Source organism: Bubalus bubalis, chromosome 7 (genome assembly GCF_019923935.1).
Source record: "Bubalus bubalis isolate 160015118507 breed Murrah chromosome 7, NDDB_SH_1, whole genome shotgun sequence".
Taxonomy (NCBI): domain Eukaryota; kingdom Metazoa; phylum Chordata; class Mammalia; order Artiodactyla; family Bovidae; genus Bubalus; species Bubalus bubalis.
The window spans coordinates 34,031,080-34,050,795 of NC_059163.1; the positions used below are offsets into that span (position 1 = coordinate 34,031,080).

Consider the following 19,716-nt stretch of genomic DNA (forward strand, 5'->3'; position numbering starts at 1 on the left):
CAGAACTATACACCAAAAATTTAATTTTATTGCATGCAAATTAAATTTTTTAAAGGAAGAAAAATAATCCCTGTATATAAGATATATCACACTTGGGATTATTTATTCAATTCACAGTTTCTCCTATAATGAAAGCTCCAAGAGAGCCATACTTAATTCTCATCACTAAGAATTCCTAGCCCAAGGACATGCAGCTATCCTTCTCTCTTTAAATGCTCTGAGTTCTCACATGAGAGAATGTGGGCTAACCTTCACGATAAGAGACCACATGAAGAGAATGGTTCAGCCAGGCCCAGGTGACCACCAGCACCCGATGTGTGAATGAAGCCAACTTAGACCGTCCAGCTCCAGTCAAGCCACCAGCTGGTTATAGTCCTACAGATGACATCAAGATGCTAGCAGAAGAACTGCCCAACGGAATTGAATCCAAGTTGCTGATGTGCAGAATTGTGAGTAAATAAAGTGGTCATTGATATAACCACCATGTTTTAGGGGTGGTTTGTTACATAGCATTAGATAACTGACACAATATCATCCATGGAGAAAAAAAAAGTTTAGATTCCCCAGCCTCCCCCCAACTTTTAAAAAATTATTTTAAAGATGTCACAGGAAATCCTTTCGTCTCTGGAGGAAAAAAAGAAAAGAAAAACACATTAATAGCACATTCCCAGAGATTTCTGCTAGGTGGTATTTTCTTATATAGAGTCCAGGTAATGTATTATGCCATCATATCTATAATAACATGTTCATCATTTGTGGTTATATTGCAAGATAGAGAAGGTCAAAGATGAGGGGAGAGAGCTAACGGGACCAATAATTTATAGAGGACAGAGGGATACTGGGACATGGTGATAGTCTTTAAATATTTGATGGGCTTTTTAAAACCATGTGTCGTTTTAAAGTCAAAAGTCGGATTGAAGTGAAGTCGCTCAGTCGTGTCCGACTCTTTGTGACCCCATGGACTGTAGCCTACCAGGCTCCTCTGTCCATGGGATTTTCCAGGCAATAGTCTTGGAGTGGATATGTATAAGTCAAAGGGAGAATGTTTCAGACTTAACAGTCAGAAAAAAATGCTCTAAAATGAGAGCTAACCAAAAGTGAACTATGCTGCCTCAAAAATCAGTGAGGCAGCTATCATTAGGAATTTGCAAACAAGTTGAATGGTCACATCTTAGAAATGTTTTTTATATTTATTCCTATATAGAATGAGACACTACTAGATAATTTTCTAAAGTTCCTTAAGACTCTGAGTTTGTTAAAACTATTTGTCATCACAAGAGTCAAACCCATGTTTTAAAACTTGGACTTTTAAACTTGGCTGTCTTTTTAATTAGACTTTCCAGATATGCCCTCATGCAAGTAACCAAACCAAGTTGTTTTGCCTCATAATCTGTAGGAACAGGAGTTTGTTTTGATAACTGAATCCAAACGAGCTGATGTTTTTCTCTGCTGCTTACAGCTTGTCAAGTGATCATGTGTACCAGGAATTGTTCAAAAGGATGGAAAGAAACTGTCATATCCAGTCTGCCCTGCTTTGCCAAAAACTGGACTACAAACGGCCAGCCTTGTGGTCACGTGAACTGTGCACTGGCACTGGGTCCCATGCTTGGTTTAACAGTCCGCTGCCACTGCTTTGAAATTCTTAATAACTTATGAACAAGTGGCCCCACAAATTCTGTAGCCAATCCTAACTACAATCTCTATCTGTAGTTCCTCGCCACCCACTCAATCCTTGTTATCTTGCACTCGGCCTTCTGCCTTTACAGTGGAATAAGACTTCTCTCTCAAGTCATCTATGTCTAATGACCAATCCCAAGTTTTGTCTTAATCATCATTCATTTTCATCTGTCTCAAGCATCTGACACTTGACAGACCATACCTTTAAATTCCATTTGGTTTCCATGACTGTATGGTTTTCTTCTTATCAAACTTACGTGATAAAGCTGAGTAGAACGATGGAGTGAAGCTAGTAGTTACAATACATGCCTCAGGGTTTTTTCCTCCAGAGTGGGCCTCTACTGTATCCACCAGGATATAATAGACCATAGACTATAATCCTATAGTGTTATAGGATTGATACTATATTATTAATACTATACTATAGTACATTATAATCCTACCTGGTGGCTATTATAAATCATATATTGGTTTTTTGTTATTTTGTTTTCCTTTTTTTAATACAACAGTGAAGAACATACCAAGGGTTTCATCAGTTGAATATATAAATGGTCGTAAATTTCCTCGCGTCTCCTTCACAAAATAATCAATGACACTGAAAAGATTTGGGAGTGTTACCTGTATAAAGAGAGGAAGAGAAGTCTCAATGTTGCCTGTGTTAATGATAGAGTAAGAGAAAGCTCAAATGAACTTTAGTGGAGATTACTATGTATTTCTTATCCTCCAGGAAATCATGTCAGTTCCTCACTTCAGTGGCTTACTGAATGTTCAAGATTTTACCTATTCACGAATTTTATTTCTCCTATGCAACCATATCTTCTTCCCTATTAAGTTACCCGTTTCCTGTTATATACAATTTGGTGGCCAATAATTGGATACTCTGATCCTTCCCAGTTGTTGCATGAGAGTGTGACTCAAGTTAGGCCCAAAAAGCTCCTCTCCTGAAATTTGAACTTGAGTAGAAGAACAAGAAAGCAGATTCCTAATCAGATGATGCTTAATACAAGTAACTGCTTCCTAGTCCCTAAAGGTTTCCTAGCCTTCTGGTCATGCTATGAGTTTTCTATATTCTTTTTTTTTTTTTTTTTTTGCTTAAGTTAGTCTTAAGAAAATTGGTTTCTTCTCCTTGAAACTAAAGACCCCTTTGAAGCCAGAAAACTTAGTATTTTAATATCTCATTGTAACAGTGCAATTCCCACCACTGCAGCCTAACATCAGAGATACTCTGTTTCCCCAGCATCCTAGACTGCAGGCCACATTACTTCATTCTCATTGGCTGAAACCAGTGTAGATATCAGTTTTTCCACCTGTATAATAGGTGCTGACTCTGGATAGTGGTCAAACAAATTAGGTGATGTGTGTAGAGTATTTGGTTCTATGCCTAACATAGTACTGAATAGTGATAATACTATATTGTCAGTTGGGGTAGAAGAGGGGTTGAAGACAAGGAACAATCCTTTTCTTCACTACTTGTTACTTTTAAAGGGAATTTCTGAACTTCTGCATGGTAGGTATTAAAGGACCAGACACTGAAATATTGTTTTCCCATTAGAAATAAGCATATTGGAATACTATATACTTCTAATTGGAGAATGTAAAATAGATGGTAAAAAATGTTTTTCTCTCCTTGAGACAACTGTATCGAAAAAGATTTTTAGAGAAAGAAGTGGCAAGAATTGATAGAAGATGGTCTTCTACACTGCCTCTTCCACTTCCTCTTGCATCTCATGTCTCACCCTGGATGTGTGCCACCTTTAGGGCCTCTTAACATGGCTGTTTTTTGCAGCACTATGCTCCTAGGCAGAGAGTCTGCTTTTCCACCTTACTTTGAATTCTATAAGGTAGGTGTTTGGGAGGGAGCAGAAGAAAATCAACAAGGAAATAGCTACTTACAGGCTTTTCCAAATCAATAGTGTAGTTTTTCCCTGCACTCATCACTTTGTAGTGCTTGATTCTTGGCAGGCTGAAAAACCAAAAGAAGTTCATCTCCATTTGAGTACACAACAGAGTCAAATCAAACTAAAGTGAGCATAAAATATCACCTGTACAGTAAAAAGCTATGTTCCCATGATTCTAGTTTTGCCAAAAGGGTGGGGAGTTTTATTCACCATTTCCTGTGTCTCTTTTTTAGGGGGTTATACACTAGTGTTCTGTGTGCTAAGCCGATTCAGTTGTGTCTGACTCTTTGCAACCCTATGGACTGTAGCCCACCAAGCTCCTCTATCCATGGGATTCTCCAGGCAAGAATACTGGAGTGGGTTGCCATGCCCTCTTCCAGGAGATATTCTCAACCTAGGGATTGAACCCACATCTTTTATGTCTCCTACATTGGCAGCCGAGTTCTTAACACTAGCACCACCTGGGAAGCCCATTTATACACTTGGGATAAAGGAAACCTGAGTCATTGAGTGGATGAATGAGAAAGAATAACAGATGAAAAAAGGAATCAAGAGCTGAAAATCCTTCAGGCTGAAACTTTTTTTTAATGCTAGTAATTTACAAAGTAGAAAACATGATAAAATCCTATGTAGGCATACACATATCAAATATATATTCTCTATATTAAAAGGAATATTCAGTTCATTTCTGTACTCTAGCATTAGGCACACAATAAATGTTTATAAACTGAATTTTAAAGTATTAGTAACACATATAATAGTGCTGTTTGCTAGAACTAATTTCCAGTGAAAGCAGAAGTCAGTATGTTTCCCTTGATTCATATGGCAGTAGTGTCAGAACCAAGACTTCTCTAATGTTAAAAAGTTAATAGCATTTATTACACCTCCATTTGCTTGAAAGACAAACCAGTTCAACATCTGTCCAGTTTACAGAAGCTGCACAAGCAAAATTATCCCTCAGATTTTTTTTCTACAGAGCCTCCCTTGTTCTTTTACATCACTCCTCTCTCCATTTCCAGATCACATTCCTCTAGAACTAATCTATAATTCTATTTAAGGAACTATCCCCTCATCTACTGTAATATCCAGATCTTCTCTTAATTGAGTATCATGTTGGAAAACAGCTAACAGTTGTTTCCAATGGCTTATTCTAAAGCTTTATTCTAAAAACATATGATAAAACCTAACCCTCTACCCTCCTAAGGGGGGAAAAATGTATTCCCTAGTGCTGAACCTTCAGGAGGAATCAGTCACAGGCTGGTGAAGGAAACTTCTCAACAGAGGAGATCCTACAAATACCATCTTTTGGGGAGTCTGACTCTGGCTTTATCTTTATCCCTATATGAAAGATCTTTTTAATAATATTTCTGAAAACCCTCACCAATTCCAGCTGGAATTCCTTTATTCCTATGAAATAAGTGATTATTATTTCTTGGAAGACTGATAGAAAGCTTGAAGGGCATGGCCTTTATAAACAGAAAGATCTAGATTCATATTCTGGTCTAGTTGTGTGAACTCTGAGCCTCATTTCTTCGTCTATATAATGGAAATGGTAATGCCTTTCTTCACAGTGCTGTTATGAATTAATGTTTGAAAAATCCCTAGTACGGTGTCTGTCGCATGTAAACACTCAGTAAATAATAGCTTTTTTTTTTTAACTACTTTTTAAAATGCATTGTTTTAACTTAGTTTCTGTCAATCTCAGCTTCTTCGCTTATAAAACATGGAAAATACTGTCTCAGTTTTTATTGTGCTTGAAGGAAGTTTTTGTCAAACACTAAACACCCACAAATGTACCCCGTAAGTTGGGATAGCGATTGTTGCTGCTAATAATAACCATCATAGCATCATCATCATCATCATCCCTGGTAAAGTTGTGGGAAGAAAAGCAGCAAAAGTTAAGATCCTCTTGGCACTTTTAACTAGTTAGACCAAGTTCTAAGGCCAAAAATAAGATAGGAAAAAAATTCCACTGAAGTCACTTGAGTTTTTACTCATTTCAGACCTGTGCTTTGCTTGCATATTTTGTTTTTCCAAAGGAATAAAGGGATAGGAAGAAAAAAAAAAAACTAGATTGTTAAGTTTGCTCGACTGAGGTGTCCTGATTTTAACATCATAAAAGAAGTAACTGTCTTTTAAAAAAGAATGTGTGGCCTTAAGTGTGGCTATAAAATCTTAGCTTCTGACCCCAAATTTTGCAGAGGAATGAATTTGGGGTAAATATTTTCTATTGCTTTCTTGCTAAGGGCTTCCAAAAGAGTTTATACTTCTAACTTGCCATGTACTCATAACAATTCTGAGAAAACAAAACCAAATTGTGACACTTGTAAGAATAGCTTTATGTCTTATGAATTCACACATCACTGGGCTGAATGAAGGTGGATGATACGTCAAGAGAGGAGTCACCTCATAAGTTGCCATTGAATGACTTTTGTTTCTTCCTGAGAACTATATCTTTTCCCCCAACAGTTGATTTATTAACAGATGGAGATAATTTTACTTTCAAGTATGGCTTTGTAAACCAACTTGTCCTTTTCAGCTAGCGTTTTATCAGACATAGGGGTCTAAACTTGCATGGCTGAAAGAACATTTCTCCTGCAACCTGCAAGAGAGTGAATTGGTTTTGTGGGTAACACAGGTGCTTCCTAATAGTCTAGATTTCTGCCATAGTCTTTACATGAAGTGCTACAATCTAACAGGCTTAACTTCTACTGCTCTCTGTAATTGCTATCCTTTAAAATTAGATGACCTGTTAAACAAGATATTAAATCCAGGCATCCTAAAAGACTTATTTTGAGACATTAGAGAACATATATAATAATCTTTACATCATGGATATATCTGGCTCTTAAGGAATACTTGTGCAAAAACAGTTAAAATTTTTCCTAGGCACTTTCATCAAGTATAAACTATTCCCAAAGCCTAAATAACCACTTACTGACTCTTGTGTTAAAATACTGTGCTTTGACCATTCTACCTTACTCCTTGCTTTCTAGAGAGCAACTTTTCTTTAGAGTGGAGAGAAAATCAGTTTTATGAAATAAGTTCTTATGACCATCAGCTATACAAGCATGAATTTCTGTATGAATTTAAACTAGAAGTATGTTTACTAAAATTAAACTTAGGTAATTTTGATATGAACTCCTTTGCCAGACTTTTTCTAATAAGGTTAAATGTAACAAATATAATATGAATGAAGACTGTGACATTAAATCCATATCCTAAGAATAGAAACTCATTGCATTTGGTCACAACCCATATTTACAACAGAAAACTCTGTTCTTTCTTATAGCTCACTCATATGGAAAATGCAAATTGAAAGTTGGACTAATTTAGACCACACTAAAAGAGAGCTTGCTACTATTGTAAAGGAAATATACTGTCTTTGAAGAGCCATTAGATCTCAGGATTTTGTTCCTTTCCTGCAGAATGGCAGCACAGGGTTCATATGTAAATGATTCAAACACTCAATCTAACCAAGAGTATGAAAGAAAAAATCACTTATGTGATCTAATTTAACTTTCAAATAGTTAGATTATATTTCTCTTTTAAAAAATCAGTGAGATAAAGTTTTTTGCTAAATAAGAATTATTTTATTCAAATTTTTAATATTTTATTTAGAAAAACTTAAGATGACTCAGAATAAAATCCAACAATAAATATGCAATACTGTATTAAAAATTTTAAAGTATTATTGAAGAGCATTAAAGCGAGTTAAATATTGACCTACAAGAGGACAAGATCTCCAAGTAACAATATGGACTAATCCAAAAGCATGTCCTCAGGGTAAACATGAAGCTGTAGGTTGGTGAGTATTATACATCATTTCCATAAAACTTAAAAAACAATGCTGTGTAATAATTGAGGGACAAACACATGGAGAAGGAGAGAGTAACTCAGTGTGTGCACCTTCCAAGGACTGGTTGGGGGTGGGGAGTGCATTTGGAGAGAGGTGGACTGATATGGAGTGTTTGGCTTGTCACAGCTAGGATTTGAAATGTTTCGGTCTCAGCTTCAGATTTGATGCTAACAATTCTAAGCTCTATGCCAAGTTCATGAACTGCTGGAGAAGGGCCAGGACCTGCCTCTACTTTCTCCCACACCCCCAACCTCAGAGTTGGCTTCTAGCTAAGAGTGGCTCCATCCAGTCACTGCCTTGATCAGATGCTACACAGGTAAGAGACAGTCTCAGGAGCCACCACGCCATGGACCTGAGTTCAGCTTTGTGACTTAGGGCATCCCTTAAACCAAGGATTTTGTTCACTGCTGTATCCTCAGTATCTAGAGTATCACTTGGCTTATAGTTGCTCAATATTTGTTGAAATGAGTGAGCGAATGAATAATAGAACTATATCCAGGACCAAAGTAATTTGTTCACTGTTCTTCCCTACTACAAATACTAGTTTTGACTAGTATTGTTTATATAACATTCCCTCCCTATTATTGTGTTCACATGTTTAGCCCCAATGAAGCACATAGCAGATGCAGATCTGAACTTTTATGACTGCTTTCTAAAGTGATAATCATGTTTTTAACAATTCCATACATTTTAAAATTAAACATACTCTATCTCCTGCCGGATGGTGATGGAGTAATTTCTGCTGTCACTGCCAGGCCTCAGGATCATATTTCCCATGGAAGGATTCTTCTCGAGCATTTCAGTTGCTTCTTTCCGGGACACTGAGTAAAAACATCTACAGAGGTGAGATTTAAAAAAAAAAATTTAACTGATGAAGCTCATTACTTGAAAAGATGCTACTAAAATAACTCTTAAGAACTACAGTTATTAACTTTTATTACCATTTCCAGTTTTATTATTACAGTTAATGTGATATAATTACTATTATTACAAGCCTGTGCCACTGGGAGTATGCGGATATAATACTTAAGGCCCTGCTTCCTTCATTCCTCCAAAGCCTTTATTTTTAAACAATGAAGACCTGAAGAGTTATCTACTGATCAGTATATATTTACCATTACCACTTGAAGGTCTAAGATAGCAATATATTTCCAGTTTCAGTTTATAATAAGCTCTTAGATAAATAATAATTGTTGGTGGTTTCTTTACAGGGATACAAAACATATATATAGTATAGTATAGGAAGTCTGCTATACTGCTATGTCTGCTGAGGACAGCCTGGATGGGAGGGGAGTCTGAGGGAGAATGAATACGTGTATATGTATGCCTGAGTCCCTTTGCTGTCGACCTGAAACTATCACAACGTTGTTAATAAGCTGTACGCCAATACAAAATTCAAAGTTATAAAAAGAAAATATATATATATACACACACATATAGTTTGTTTTGTTGTATGATCTCTTTTAACTAACATACTTAAGGGTTTGTCTGAATCCACTCCTTTGGTATAATATGGGTTTTTAATGGCATTGGTAGCATTTTTATGTGTAAAATTTTGTAGAAAGCAATTCAATTCTTTTGCACTTATAGTAAATATTGTAGTCACTGAAAAGTCTGGTTTTTCAACAGAAAAAAATTTAACTCATAGCAATACACCGAGATATTGAAAAAGTGTTTCTGAGAGGTGGGACAAGGAGTGAGTTTAATCTTCTTTTTATTTATCTATAATAAACGTGTTATTTGTTTCATTGAGCAAAAAAAAAAGAAAAAGAAGCAGTCTATGTGACTTTTAACCTATTAATCCTGGTTTCAGCTAAGAGAATGGCTAGCAGTTTTCAGTGGTTGTAGTACAGATGGAGTACATGTCAGAACCTGATGTCAAAGATGGTACCAGGACAAGTTTCATTGACAAGAAAACCTAGACTCCAGAGTTCACAGTCTTAGTCACACTTTCAACAATATAAGAAGTTAAAAAACTAATGTAGACTGTTGCTGATTTTAGGATGTTCTGTGCCTTTTCATCTCCAATAACACTTTGCCCATTTCACATGGTGTCTTCCTCAAAATACAAGCTCAAGACTAGTCACTGATTGACCCATTGAGGATAACGTTCAGGTAACTTGAATCTTTGGTCCAATTTCCTGATAGAAACTCAGTCAGTCGTAGAGTTTCATGGTGAAAAAACATCTTTTCCTTCCTTCTACATAGAATTTTTATTTAGGTTTGTTCTTTGGAAAAAAAAAGATCTATTTAGTCTAAAGGTGTGGGTGGAAGGGGATTTCCTTTGTGGTAAGAAACTTAGTTCAAGTCTGCATTTTGTTGATACAACATAGAAGAGGAAATGTGGCTTGAACTCAAGAGCCCAGAGATATACTGTATATCCACAAGACAGTTATTGTTCCTGGTTTAATGAGTCCAATGATTAGCTCTCCTTGATAACTAGAAACTTTTAACAACCTAATAAGTAAACTGGAGTTCATGGTGCACTTACGCTGGCATAGGGTTCAGTACATCCTCATAATCTTCAACTGGTTGCTTCCCTTTTTCTGGAGATGAGCTTGGTGTCCGCTCTGTCTCAATCCTCCTTTTCTTTTCTTTCTCTAGAACTTCATGCAGTCTAATTACTTGCCCAGGAAGGAGTGACACATGTAGGGGAACTGACAGCTGAAACCAATTAAAGCAGTAGGCAAACAAGAAAGGCAGCCAAGTAACTAACTGGTTTTAGCAAAGATGAGCCTGTTCTGGTCCTAAGAAGCTTCAGTTACCTAACAGAGGTGGAAGGAGAGGATCATGAATAAAGGATCATAGTGTCTTAGATCCACCTCTAAACCAACTAGTTTCTTCCTCCAAGAAACATTCCTTTTGGTCTGGTCCAAAACAAAGTGTACCTGGCCTTACAAGCTGATTCAAGTAACAACAAACCTCTCATTTTTTTATTCTGAGCTCACTGGATCTCACTGCCAGGGAAATCTCAGAGCACCTGCAAGTTGCCCAGCTGTCCCAAAGGTAACCTGGAATAAGTTCCCCCAGCCATATGGCAAATGGGGTTGAGAGAAATATTTGTTAAATGAGAATCGGCAATCAGAGATCCATACTTTTGATGTATTTGTGTTTATGTTTTTAATTTTCACTCACACATTAGAATTATGATACTGCTCTACCTACTTAGGTTTTTTAATAACTTGTTTTTAATAGCTTTTCTAGAAATGTGTTTGGATTGAGTCATCTATATTCACCTTAGCTATATTCATACCCCTGATTTAGACTTCGTTAAGACCAGCTATGTACTCTTGGAAGTTATCATCTAAATGGTAGAATATTTTTCTATATGTGAAACTACCTAGCCTAAATAATCAGCTGTGTCTGATTATCATTTTGAGCTCCAGAGTAGTGTATACACTTTCCAGGGGGTGTATAAGAAAGTTCTTTGGAATGTGGGAAGAAAACACTAGAACTTCATTTTCTGTTTACACATTATCTAATGAATCTTAAAGAGTATTCTTCCGAATAACTAACTAATAATCAGTAAGGCATTCCCTTATATGTCAATCCAGAAAAAAAAAAGAAAATGAGGAAAAACTGATGAAATGGCTGTGCCTTAATTCCCTGTTATGTCCCGAGCATCATGCTATTGTAAATCCTCACAGCAATGCTACAAGATAGACATTGCTATTCCTACTTTACAAATTAAAGAGGAAAAAAAAAAGGCTCAGAAGATTAAATAACTAGTCCAGGGTCAAATAGCTAGAAAGTTGAGGAGCCAGGATTCAAACTCCAGTTTAATTAATTCAAGAGCAATGTCTCTGCACTTTCAACTATAGACTATGTTCCTGAAACTTTTATTAAAGTTGCCCTAAGGACAGTATGGTATGAATGTATACACAGAGTGACCTGGGAACATTGTGCACAACTGGTGGCTCAGTGGTAAAGAATCCACTTGCGATACAGGAGGAGACATAGGTTTGATCCCTGGGTTGGGAAGATCTGGAGGAGGAAATGGCAACCCACTTCAGTATTCTTGCTTGGAAAATCCCATGGACAGAAGAGCCTGGCGGGCTACAGTCCATGGGGTCACAAGAGTCAGACATGACTTAGCAACTAAACCGCTACTAGCACAGCATTTGAGGCAAATTGTCACCTTTTGAAAGTGCACATGAATTTGATTTTAATTCTGCACATTTTAATTAAAAAACAATGCTTTTTATCCTTACCCCAGGGGAGAAACTAAAAACAAACATTTGGTGCCAAAACGTCAAATATAGTGTTCTACGAAAAATGTAACCCAAGTTTTTTCCCAGTAGTTTTAGTATATTCCTTGATGCCTAACCACATACCTTTGGGATATTGTACTCCAATATAAGAAGTGCCAGACCACACACACAACAGTGACTTTCCATAACAGAGGGAAGGAATGCAGTTCGCCAAAGAGTTTCTCCCTCCCCTCAAGTCAATACTCCTTTTACATCTCTAACAATCCTACTCTTCTAGCTTCCTGTGACTTTCCTATGTGGTAGTTGAACCTCCAGCTTGTATTTGTTTTTGCCTGAAAGTGCAGTGCTTATTTCATGTGAATGTAAAGCCTTTACTTAGAAACTAACTTTGGATAAAGTCTGTCTTTATCTGACCCTAACAAACATGGGAAGTTTTCACATCCTCTAAGAGTATTAGAAAACATGGTGCCCTTTAGGGAGTTGGTTTTCAAAGTACCTCATGTTTCTTAGTGGATTTATTTAAAATAATGGTATTTATCTTGCTGCAACAGTTGACTATAACTGTTCGTAGGTAGATCTTACTGTTTGTCTCAGATAAGATACCACAGAGTTGAACAGATAAGCTTCCCTTTGTCTTAAGACTCACTAAAAAAATGTTGAAAGGTCACTTTTCATTTTGATAGTCTGTCCTTGTCATATTGCCTATGTTATTCATAAAATCTGGGGCTTCCCAGTGGTAAAGAATCTGCCTGACAATGCAGGAGACAACAGAGACACAGGTTCCATCTCTAGATTGGGAAGATCCCCTGGAGTAGGAAATGGTACCCCACTCTAGTATTCTTGCCTGGAAAATTTCATGGACAAAGGAGCCTGGCAGGCTACAGTCCACGGGGCTGCAAGTCAGATGTAGCTGAGCAACTAAGCACAGCACATTCATAAAATCCATCTCTGCATTTTATAAATATGTATTAAATGAATAAAAAGGAGATGGAAAATATTTTAGAAGATGCCATGTAGCTCTGAATATCAGAATACACAAAGGACCACTGTGTCCACAGGATAAAACTGAAAAGTAGATCTACCTGACCACCTGTTATTCACCAGCTAGAATCATTGCCCTGTTGATTTTCTTCATAATGGTTATCACAATTTTAAATTTTCTTGTTTTGTTTTCTTGCTTATTTTCTCCTTTTCATTCACCCACTAAAAATAAAAATTTCATGAGTAAGTGTAAAGGTTTATATCTGTACTTTTCAATTACTATAACATCAATCCCGTCAGTCATCATGGCTCATAGTAAGTGTTCAGTCAGTAAATATTTGTCGAATGAGTGAGTCAATCAAAAATGTCCTTCTTACCTCTGTTACTGTAAGAATGAAGCCTCTCCATTCTTCCCCACTTTCTGTATTCTCTGTCTAAAGATGAAGACAAAAACAGGTAAGGACAAAGAGGGAAAGACATGAATAACTATGAACATTAATACTTTTATTAACTTAGAATAACTTTAGAATTTCACAAGACTGTTTTATAAGACCCCAAATATGTAAGCCCTCAAAACCCAGCAAGATTGACAAAATGCATAGTCTTCTACTGAAGCACAAAGTTTTAAAAAGTCAAGTATTTTTTAAACCACTTAAAATCAGTTAAGCAATAATTCAGTTTCCTTTCTGCTTAGAACCATTACTGTGTATTTGTTATGAAATATTTCCATGCCATTTTCTTTTGTCAGAAGACAGAAATACATAGCTCTAATCTGTTTGCTTATTAAACAAGTAAAATGGCACATATTTATTTAATTTGAAAAATTGTCAGTGTTCGCACACTTACTTCTGCAGCTGTCAGTTCACAGTTACTCCCCCTGCTGATATTTAACACTGACTGGCTTTAAGTTTGAGGCAACCACGTAGTAAGTTACCTTAAAAGTTTCCAATTCTTAGCTCTAAATATTACTGATACAGCCAACATTTATTAAGTGCTTATTATTAAGTGGCAGCTACTGTTCTAAGCATTTCAGCTATATTAACTGATTTAGTCATGGCAATTGTGCAAAAAAATGACTTTAAAAAAAAATTTCATTTCACAGATTTATTCATTTAATAGATCCTCACTGGGTGTCTTTAAGTGCTAGGCACTTTTATGTACTAGTTACACCTAAGAATAAAACAAAACTCCTTATTCTCATAGAGTTCAGGGTCTAGTAAGGAATAAATAATAAACATAATTGTGAGTAAATGTTTTAACTTCAAGTGGAAATAAATAAAAAGTAGAGTAAGATTAAGAGAGATTGGGAACACCATTAGTGGTGAGGGGAGAGGGAAAACAGCAGCAATTTTAATAAAGTGGTCCAGGTAAGAGGGTTACATCTCAGTTAAGACTTCTGGATGAAGAAACCAAGGCAATAAAGAGGTTAAGTAAGTTGCCTATAATTACACACAAACAAATAAAACAACCAGAGTTCAAATCTGGGCATCTGACTCCAAGGTTATACTGTAAATGCCACATCAGAATTATCCAGGGAGCTTGCTTAAAATGCAGATTCAGAGGCCCAGGCTTGGGAATGGGACCTCACATTTCCTGAGTACAAGTGATTTCTGGTACACTGAAGCTAAAGGAGCAGCACTTTCAAGATGAAATCCAACTACATGTTATTCAATTGCAAGTTAATTCTCTATGTTGCAGTTGTTGATTGACTTTCACTGGCTCCCTTTCAATGTCAATTCAAGAATAAAACCTTTTCCTATATAGGTACTGGTATACAGTGGTAAGTTTAACAAACATATCTCTACCTGTGTAGAGTTCATACATGTCTCAGAATCATCTGGGAACTCTGTGAATGCTGAGTTCTTGGATGCCAATTCAAGAACAACTTTCTGAAAACACCAGGTGGGATGGATTTCTGACTTTGCCAGAGGACAGAAGTATATGGTTTCAGTGTGCTTGTATACTAAACAGGGAATGTGCCCTTTCAAATCCTTATTTAGAAAATTATGGTTCTTGGCAAAAGACAAGAAATGTTAACAAAATATAGGACTTGGTGCTCCTCACATAATTCCTTTAATTCCTTTTAAGATTTTGAAGAGGTGAATGCTATTTATAACTATGACTTGTTTTAGACTAATTCTTCTCACTCACCTTCAATTGTACGTCCTCTTTTGGCAAAACAAGGGTGAATTTTACACAGTTCTTTTCAGTTGAATTCTGATCAGTAAGGCATGTAAGGTCTATTATATCTAACTTGTCAACATACTGCAAAGATAAAGGGAAATCTCATTAAATTACTTCATGAGTAATATATATTGATATTAATTATAGCAGGAAGGAAAATAAATAATATCTTCATTTCAACTTATTTGTACTTGCCATGGTATCCTGGCTTTCAGCTGTGTGTGGCACCCCTTCCCAACCCAGAAGGCACTGGAAAATGTATTATGTGGTGGTGGACTCAACTGGCTCATACTTGCAAAAGCCAGTTGAGAAATTTTCAGGAATTTTGCAAGCCAATTGTTAAGCATATCCATTATTAAAAATTAAATTATATAAATATAAAATTAAATAAATCGTATTAGCAACAAAGGTAATTAAAATTCAAAACTCCTGTTTTCCTAGTTATATTACTATCCATTTGGCCAAAATGTTTGTTCAGGTTTTTCATGTTTATGGAAAAATGTGAGAGAACTTTTTTGGCCAACCCTAATATATAGCATTCTCTGTGCTCTTGTATTTATTTATATCTTCATTTCTATGTAGTGAGAATGCTATAAACATACTGTGATGATGTGCTGCTGAACCTTTCTTTCCAACCCCACGTACAGTGAAATAACATCGATAGGGTGAAATTAGTCATGGTGGGAGTTTTTACACCATGAAAATTGGCAAACCTTACTGGTGGCTCAGCAGTAAAGAATCTGCCTGCAGTGCCGGAGACTCAGGTTCAATTCTGGGTTGGGAAGATCTCCTGGAGGAGGAAATGGCAACCCACTATAGTATTCTTGCCTGGAAAATCCCATGGACAGAGGAACTGGTGGGCTACAGTCCATGGTGTTTCAAAAGAGTCAGCCATAACCGAGCGACTAAACAACAACAACAAATTAAGGTTTGATTTAGGTTTTGTTTTGTTAATTGTCCAAGGGACCCACAAACTTTTTCTACAAAGGCTAGATAGGATATGTTTTAGGCTTTGTGGTCCATATACAGTTTTTGCCGCAAATGCTTGTTTTTTTAAACAACACTTTAAAAATGTGAAAAATATTCTTAGCTCATAGACTATACAAAAACAGGCCATAGGCTAAATTTAGCTCAAAGACCACAGTTTGCTGATCTAAACTTCAAAAAGTGAAGGGGAAAATGTCAGTACTGCAGATGAAATTTTAAAGTTTGCTGTCTCTCAAGCTTTTTCATTGTAAACAGAACAAAAAATGACAAAATATCCTTCCATAATTCTAAAATCATTATCTCACTCAACAAAGATGTTGCTCACGTCATTGACAAATGGGTGACGTTCTTACATACATAATTATTGCTTTGCTTGCCTCTTACTCATTAATGTAAACAAAAACATTGGCCAACATTCATGTCCAATATAATATTTAATGACAATAAAAATATTAGGGAAACATCAGATTGGAAAACAACTCCATTTGTCAAGTCATAATTGAATAATAATTGGCTACAGATACAGGTTCAAAAAAATCAGTGAAAGTATTCTGTGAGAATTAATTGCCTATATGGAAGTTAGTAAAGAGTGTGTATTTTACTTTTTAACTATGTATTACACGTTCTCTGTATCAATAATATCTATAATAAATATATATGTTCATATATACTTTTTCCTGGAAAGCCATTGTTCAGCATTTACCAAATGCTACTGGTTCAGTTCAGTTCGGTAACTCAGTTGTGTTAAGACTCTTTGCAACCCCATGGACTACAGCATGCCAGGCTTCCCTGTCCTTCACTGTCTTCCAGAGTTTTCTCAAACTCATGTCCACTGAGTCAGTAATGCCACTGAACCATCTCATCCTTTGTCACTCCCTTCTCTCCCTGCCCTCAATCTTTCCCAGTATCAGGATCTTTTTCAATGAGTCACTCTTTGTATCAGGTGGCCAAAGTGTTGGAACTTCAGTTTCAGCATCAGTCTTCAAATGAATATTCAGGATTGACATGCTGCTGGTTATAAGGATCCTATTAAGACATTTCTATCTTATTCTAGTATAATAAAAACATTCCTTCTGAGCAGTTGGTCTATGTGGTCTGGTCTGTATGCAGCTGACCAGACATGCTCTGCAATATCTGAAAGATTACTACTATCTCTAATCTTATTAGGTATTCTTACATTAGTTATCATTTTTGCTAAATCCCCCTCATTCTTGACTTCTTTTTATTTCCTTTACTTTCCTCTCTGTTGTGCCCAATATAACTTATTTTATTATATTCTTGTAAGTATACTTATTCTAGTTTTCTGACTAAGGTGAGGCATAAAAATAAGGAAATGAATTTTTTTCCAGAGTTATTCCTGTCTTGATATGGTTGAGGTTAAGTCTGGGTTGATCTATTTATCTTCAATGAACAAAGAACAATTAAAAATAGAAACGGAGGTATAAGGGAAGGGGGACAAAATTTTTAAATTACACAGAATCTTTTTCTGATAAATTATCTAAAGCTAAAGAAGGAAGCAACAAAGGAACAAATGGTGCACTTAGATAAAGTATCATAAGCTTATCTACTGATTAGAAGAAAGGAGTCTATCTTTTGTTTTTAATTGTAGTATTGAAAGAGCCTTAGTGGCCATCTGTCTAATCTAGCTGCCCTCTGATGCTTGAATCTCCCCCAGGGTATTCCTCCATGCAGTCATCCAGCCTGTGTTGGAACATCTTGAACAACATGAAACTTACATCCTCCACAGCTCTGCCTGTGGCAAGGTTTTTCTTGCATTAAGCTAGTTTTTCCCTAGACAATTTCCATCCATGGGAACTAGTCCCTCTCCCCTGGAATAACACTAAACAGATTCAGTGACTCTTTCACATGACCCCTGGCAGTCTTTCAAATATTTAAAGGCAGCTTTAAATTCTTCCCTTCTTGTTCAGTCACACAGTTGTGTCTAACTCTGTGACCCCATGGACAAGCCAGGCTTCCCTGTCCTTTACCATCTCCTGAAGCTTGCTCAAACTCATGTCAATTGAGTCGATGATGCCATCCAACTATCTCATCCTCTGTTGCCCCCTTCTCCTCCTGCCTTTAACCTTTCCCAGCATCAGGGTGTTTTCTACTGAGTCAGCTCTTTGTATCAGCTCTTTGTGGCCAAAGTATTGGAGCTTCAGCTTCAGCATCAGTCCTTCCAATGAATATTCAGGACTGATTTCCTTTAGGATTGACTGATTTATCTCCTTGCTGTCCAAAGAACTCTCCAGAGTCTTCTCCAACATCACAGTTTGAAGGCATCAGTTATTCAGCACTCAGCCTTTTTTATTGTCCAACTCACATCTGTACATGACTACTGGAAAAAACATAGTGTTCACTATATGGACCTTTGTCGGCAAAGTAATGTCTCTGCTTTTTGATATGCTTTCTAGGTTTGTCATTGCTTTTATTCCCTTCTTACAGGCTAAGTATCTACAGATCTCATTTGTTCTATCTCTGTGCTTTCTCCTAAACTATCACTGAAAAAATTCCCCAAAAGTCTGTATCCTCTTTTAACAAGCGATTCCACAGAATTTCATTATTCCACAGTCTCTTCATGGGTCATGGTTAAGAATGCTGGCTCAAGAACAAGATCTGGTTTATACCCCTTGCATTAGCTTTCTGATCATGTATAAGTTTTTTAATCTTAAATTTGACAGTTCTCATCTAGAAAGTTGGGATTAAAATAGTACCCACTCTGCAGGGTGGTTGTGAAAATTAGATGAGATAATACATGTAAAATGCTTAAAGGCTTACTAATATGCCAGCTACTCTCTTAAGTCTTTAGACTCTCTTTAGTCCTTTTATTTACTATTGCATTTAATTTAGGCGGGGGTGGGGGGACTTTATGAGATGGGCTACTGTTTCCATCCTAATTTTGATTTGAAACTGATTATGTTGGAGATCTTTCATTTGCTCCTCTAGAGTCACTTTTATTCCTTCACCATCTAACACTGTGCACCAAGAGCAGGAACTCTCTGGACAAGATGAAGGGCTTCCTTCACCTCTGACTTCTGTTGGGCTGGAACACTGGTGAACACTGGCAGGAGATCAAAGGAACAAGGAGAGTGAGGTCGGATGTTTATTACTCTATACAATTGCTTCCTCTGTCAAAGATCACATTCTTTTCAAGGCAGTCTTCTGCTCTCTCAGTACTCTCCTTCTCTTTCCTCTCCTCATAGGTGTGGTAATGGGGCACTGTTACAGAGCCTCAGGTTCTGTACTATCCTTTGTGGTTTTCCTACTTCCTGTCCACTGCTTTGAGTATAGTATCGTCATTAAACTGTCTTTGAATTACCTAATTTGAGAGGTCATCTGTTTCCTACCAGTACCCTATCTGATACACTGAGACACAGAGGGGTTAGGTAAATAGCCCAAGATCCCCAAATGGCACCATGAACAGGAGCAGGGCTGGGACAAAACCCTGGTAGTCTACCTAAAGACCATATCCCAATCACGAAGTTGTACCTCTCTTGCCATGGGGTAAGTAAATAGTTACTATTAACTCTCTCACATACAAGTATTGTACAAGGTTTAGGCCAAGGTCTTTTATTTTCACTGACATCAGTGGGAATGTGGAGACAAGACAGAGAAATTACTTTTGTTAAAATTTATTTTATGGTATTTGAAAACACTTTTATATAAATCTTATCTCTATCCAGAAATATGGTGAAAGATGACCATTTTAAGTTTGTTTTCTGTTTGTTTTTTTAAATGACTTCTGGCTAGCTTACTATTATTAATGGTGCTGAAATGCCTGCAGGTAAGATACATCACACAGACTCTTTTTCTGTATCTTTCATTCAATCTAGTCATGTGATAACCATGTTCTAGAAGTGTGGGCTACTGCATCCATGGTCTAAAATATTTATATTAAGTTATTGGATTATAAAATCTC

General features: G+C 36.6%; 1 protein-coding gene across 2 annotated transcripts in view; it reads right to left on the reverse strand.

Annotated features, from left to right (window-relative positions):
* Window positions 1-8: 8 nt before the first annotated feature.
* The window catches only part of STAP1 (signal transducing adaptor family member 1), a 29,621-nt gene continuing 9,913 nt past the window's right edge, over window positions 9-19,716 (reverse strand). The window contains exons 3-9 of one of the 2 annotated variants that reach the window (XM_006079844.4): window positions 14,778-14,891; window positions 13,004-13,060; window positions 9,926-10,098; window positions 8,141-8,269; window positions 3,571-3,640; window positions 2,199-2,295; window positions 9-624 (exon numbers count right to left, since the gene is read on the reverse strand). In XM_006079844.4, the coding sequence (XP_006079906.1) occupies window positions 590-624; window positions 2,199-2,295; window positions 3,571-3,640; window positions 8,141-8,269; window positions 9,926-10,098; window positions 13,004-13,060; window positions 14,778-14,891 (675 nt within the window). In that variant the 3' untranslated portion in view covers window positions 9-589. The remainder of the gene's footprint in view (window positions 625-2,198; window positions 2,296-3,570; window positions 3,641-8,140; window positions 8,270-9,925; window positions 10,099-13,003; window positions 13,061-14,777; window positions 14,892-19,716) is intronic. The other variant, XM_025289988.3, reaches the window with a different exon arrangement.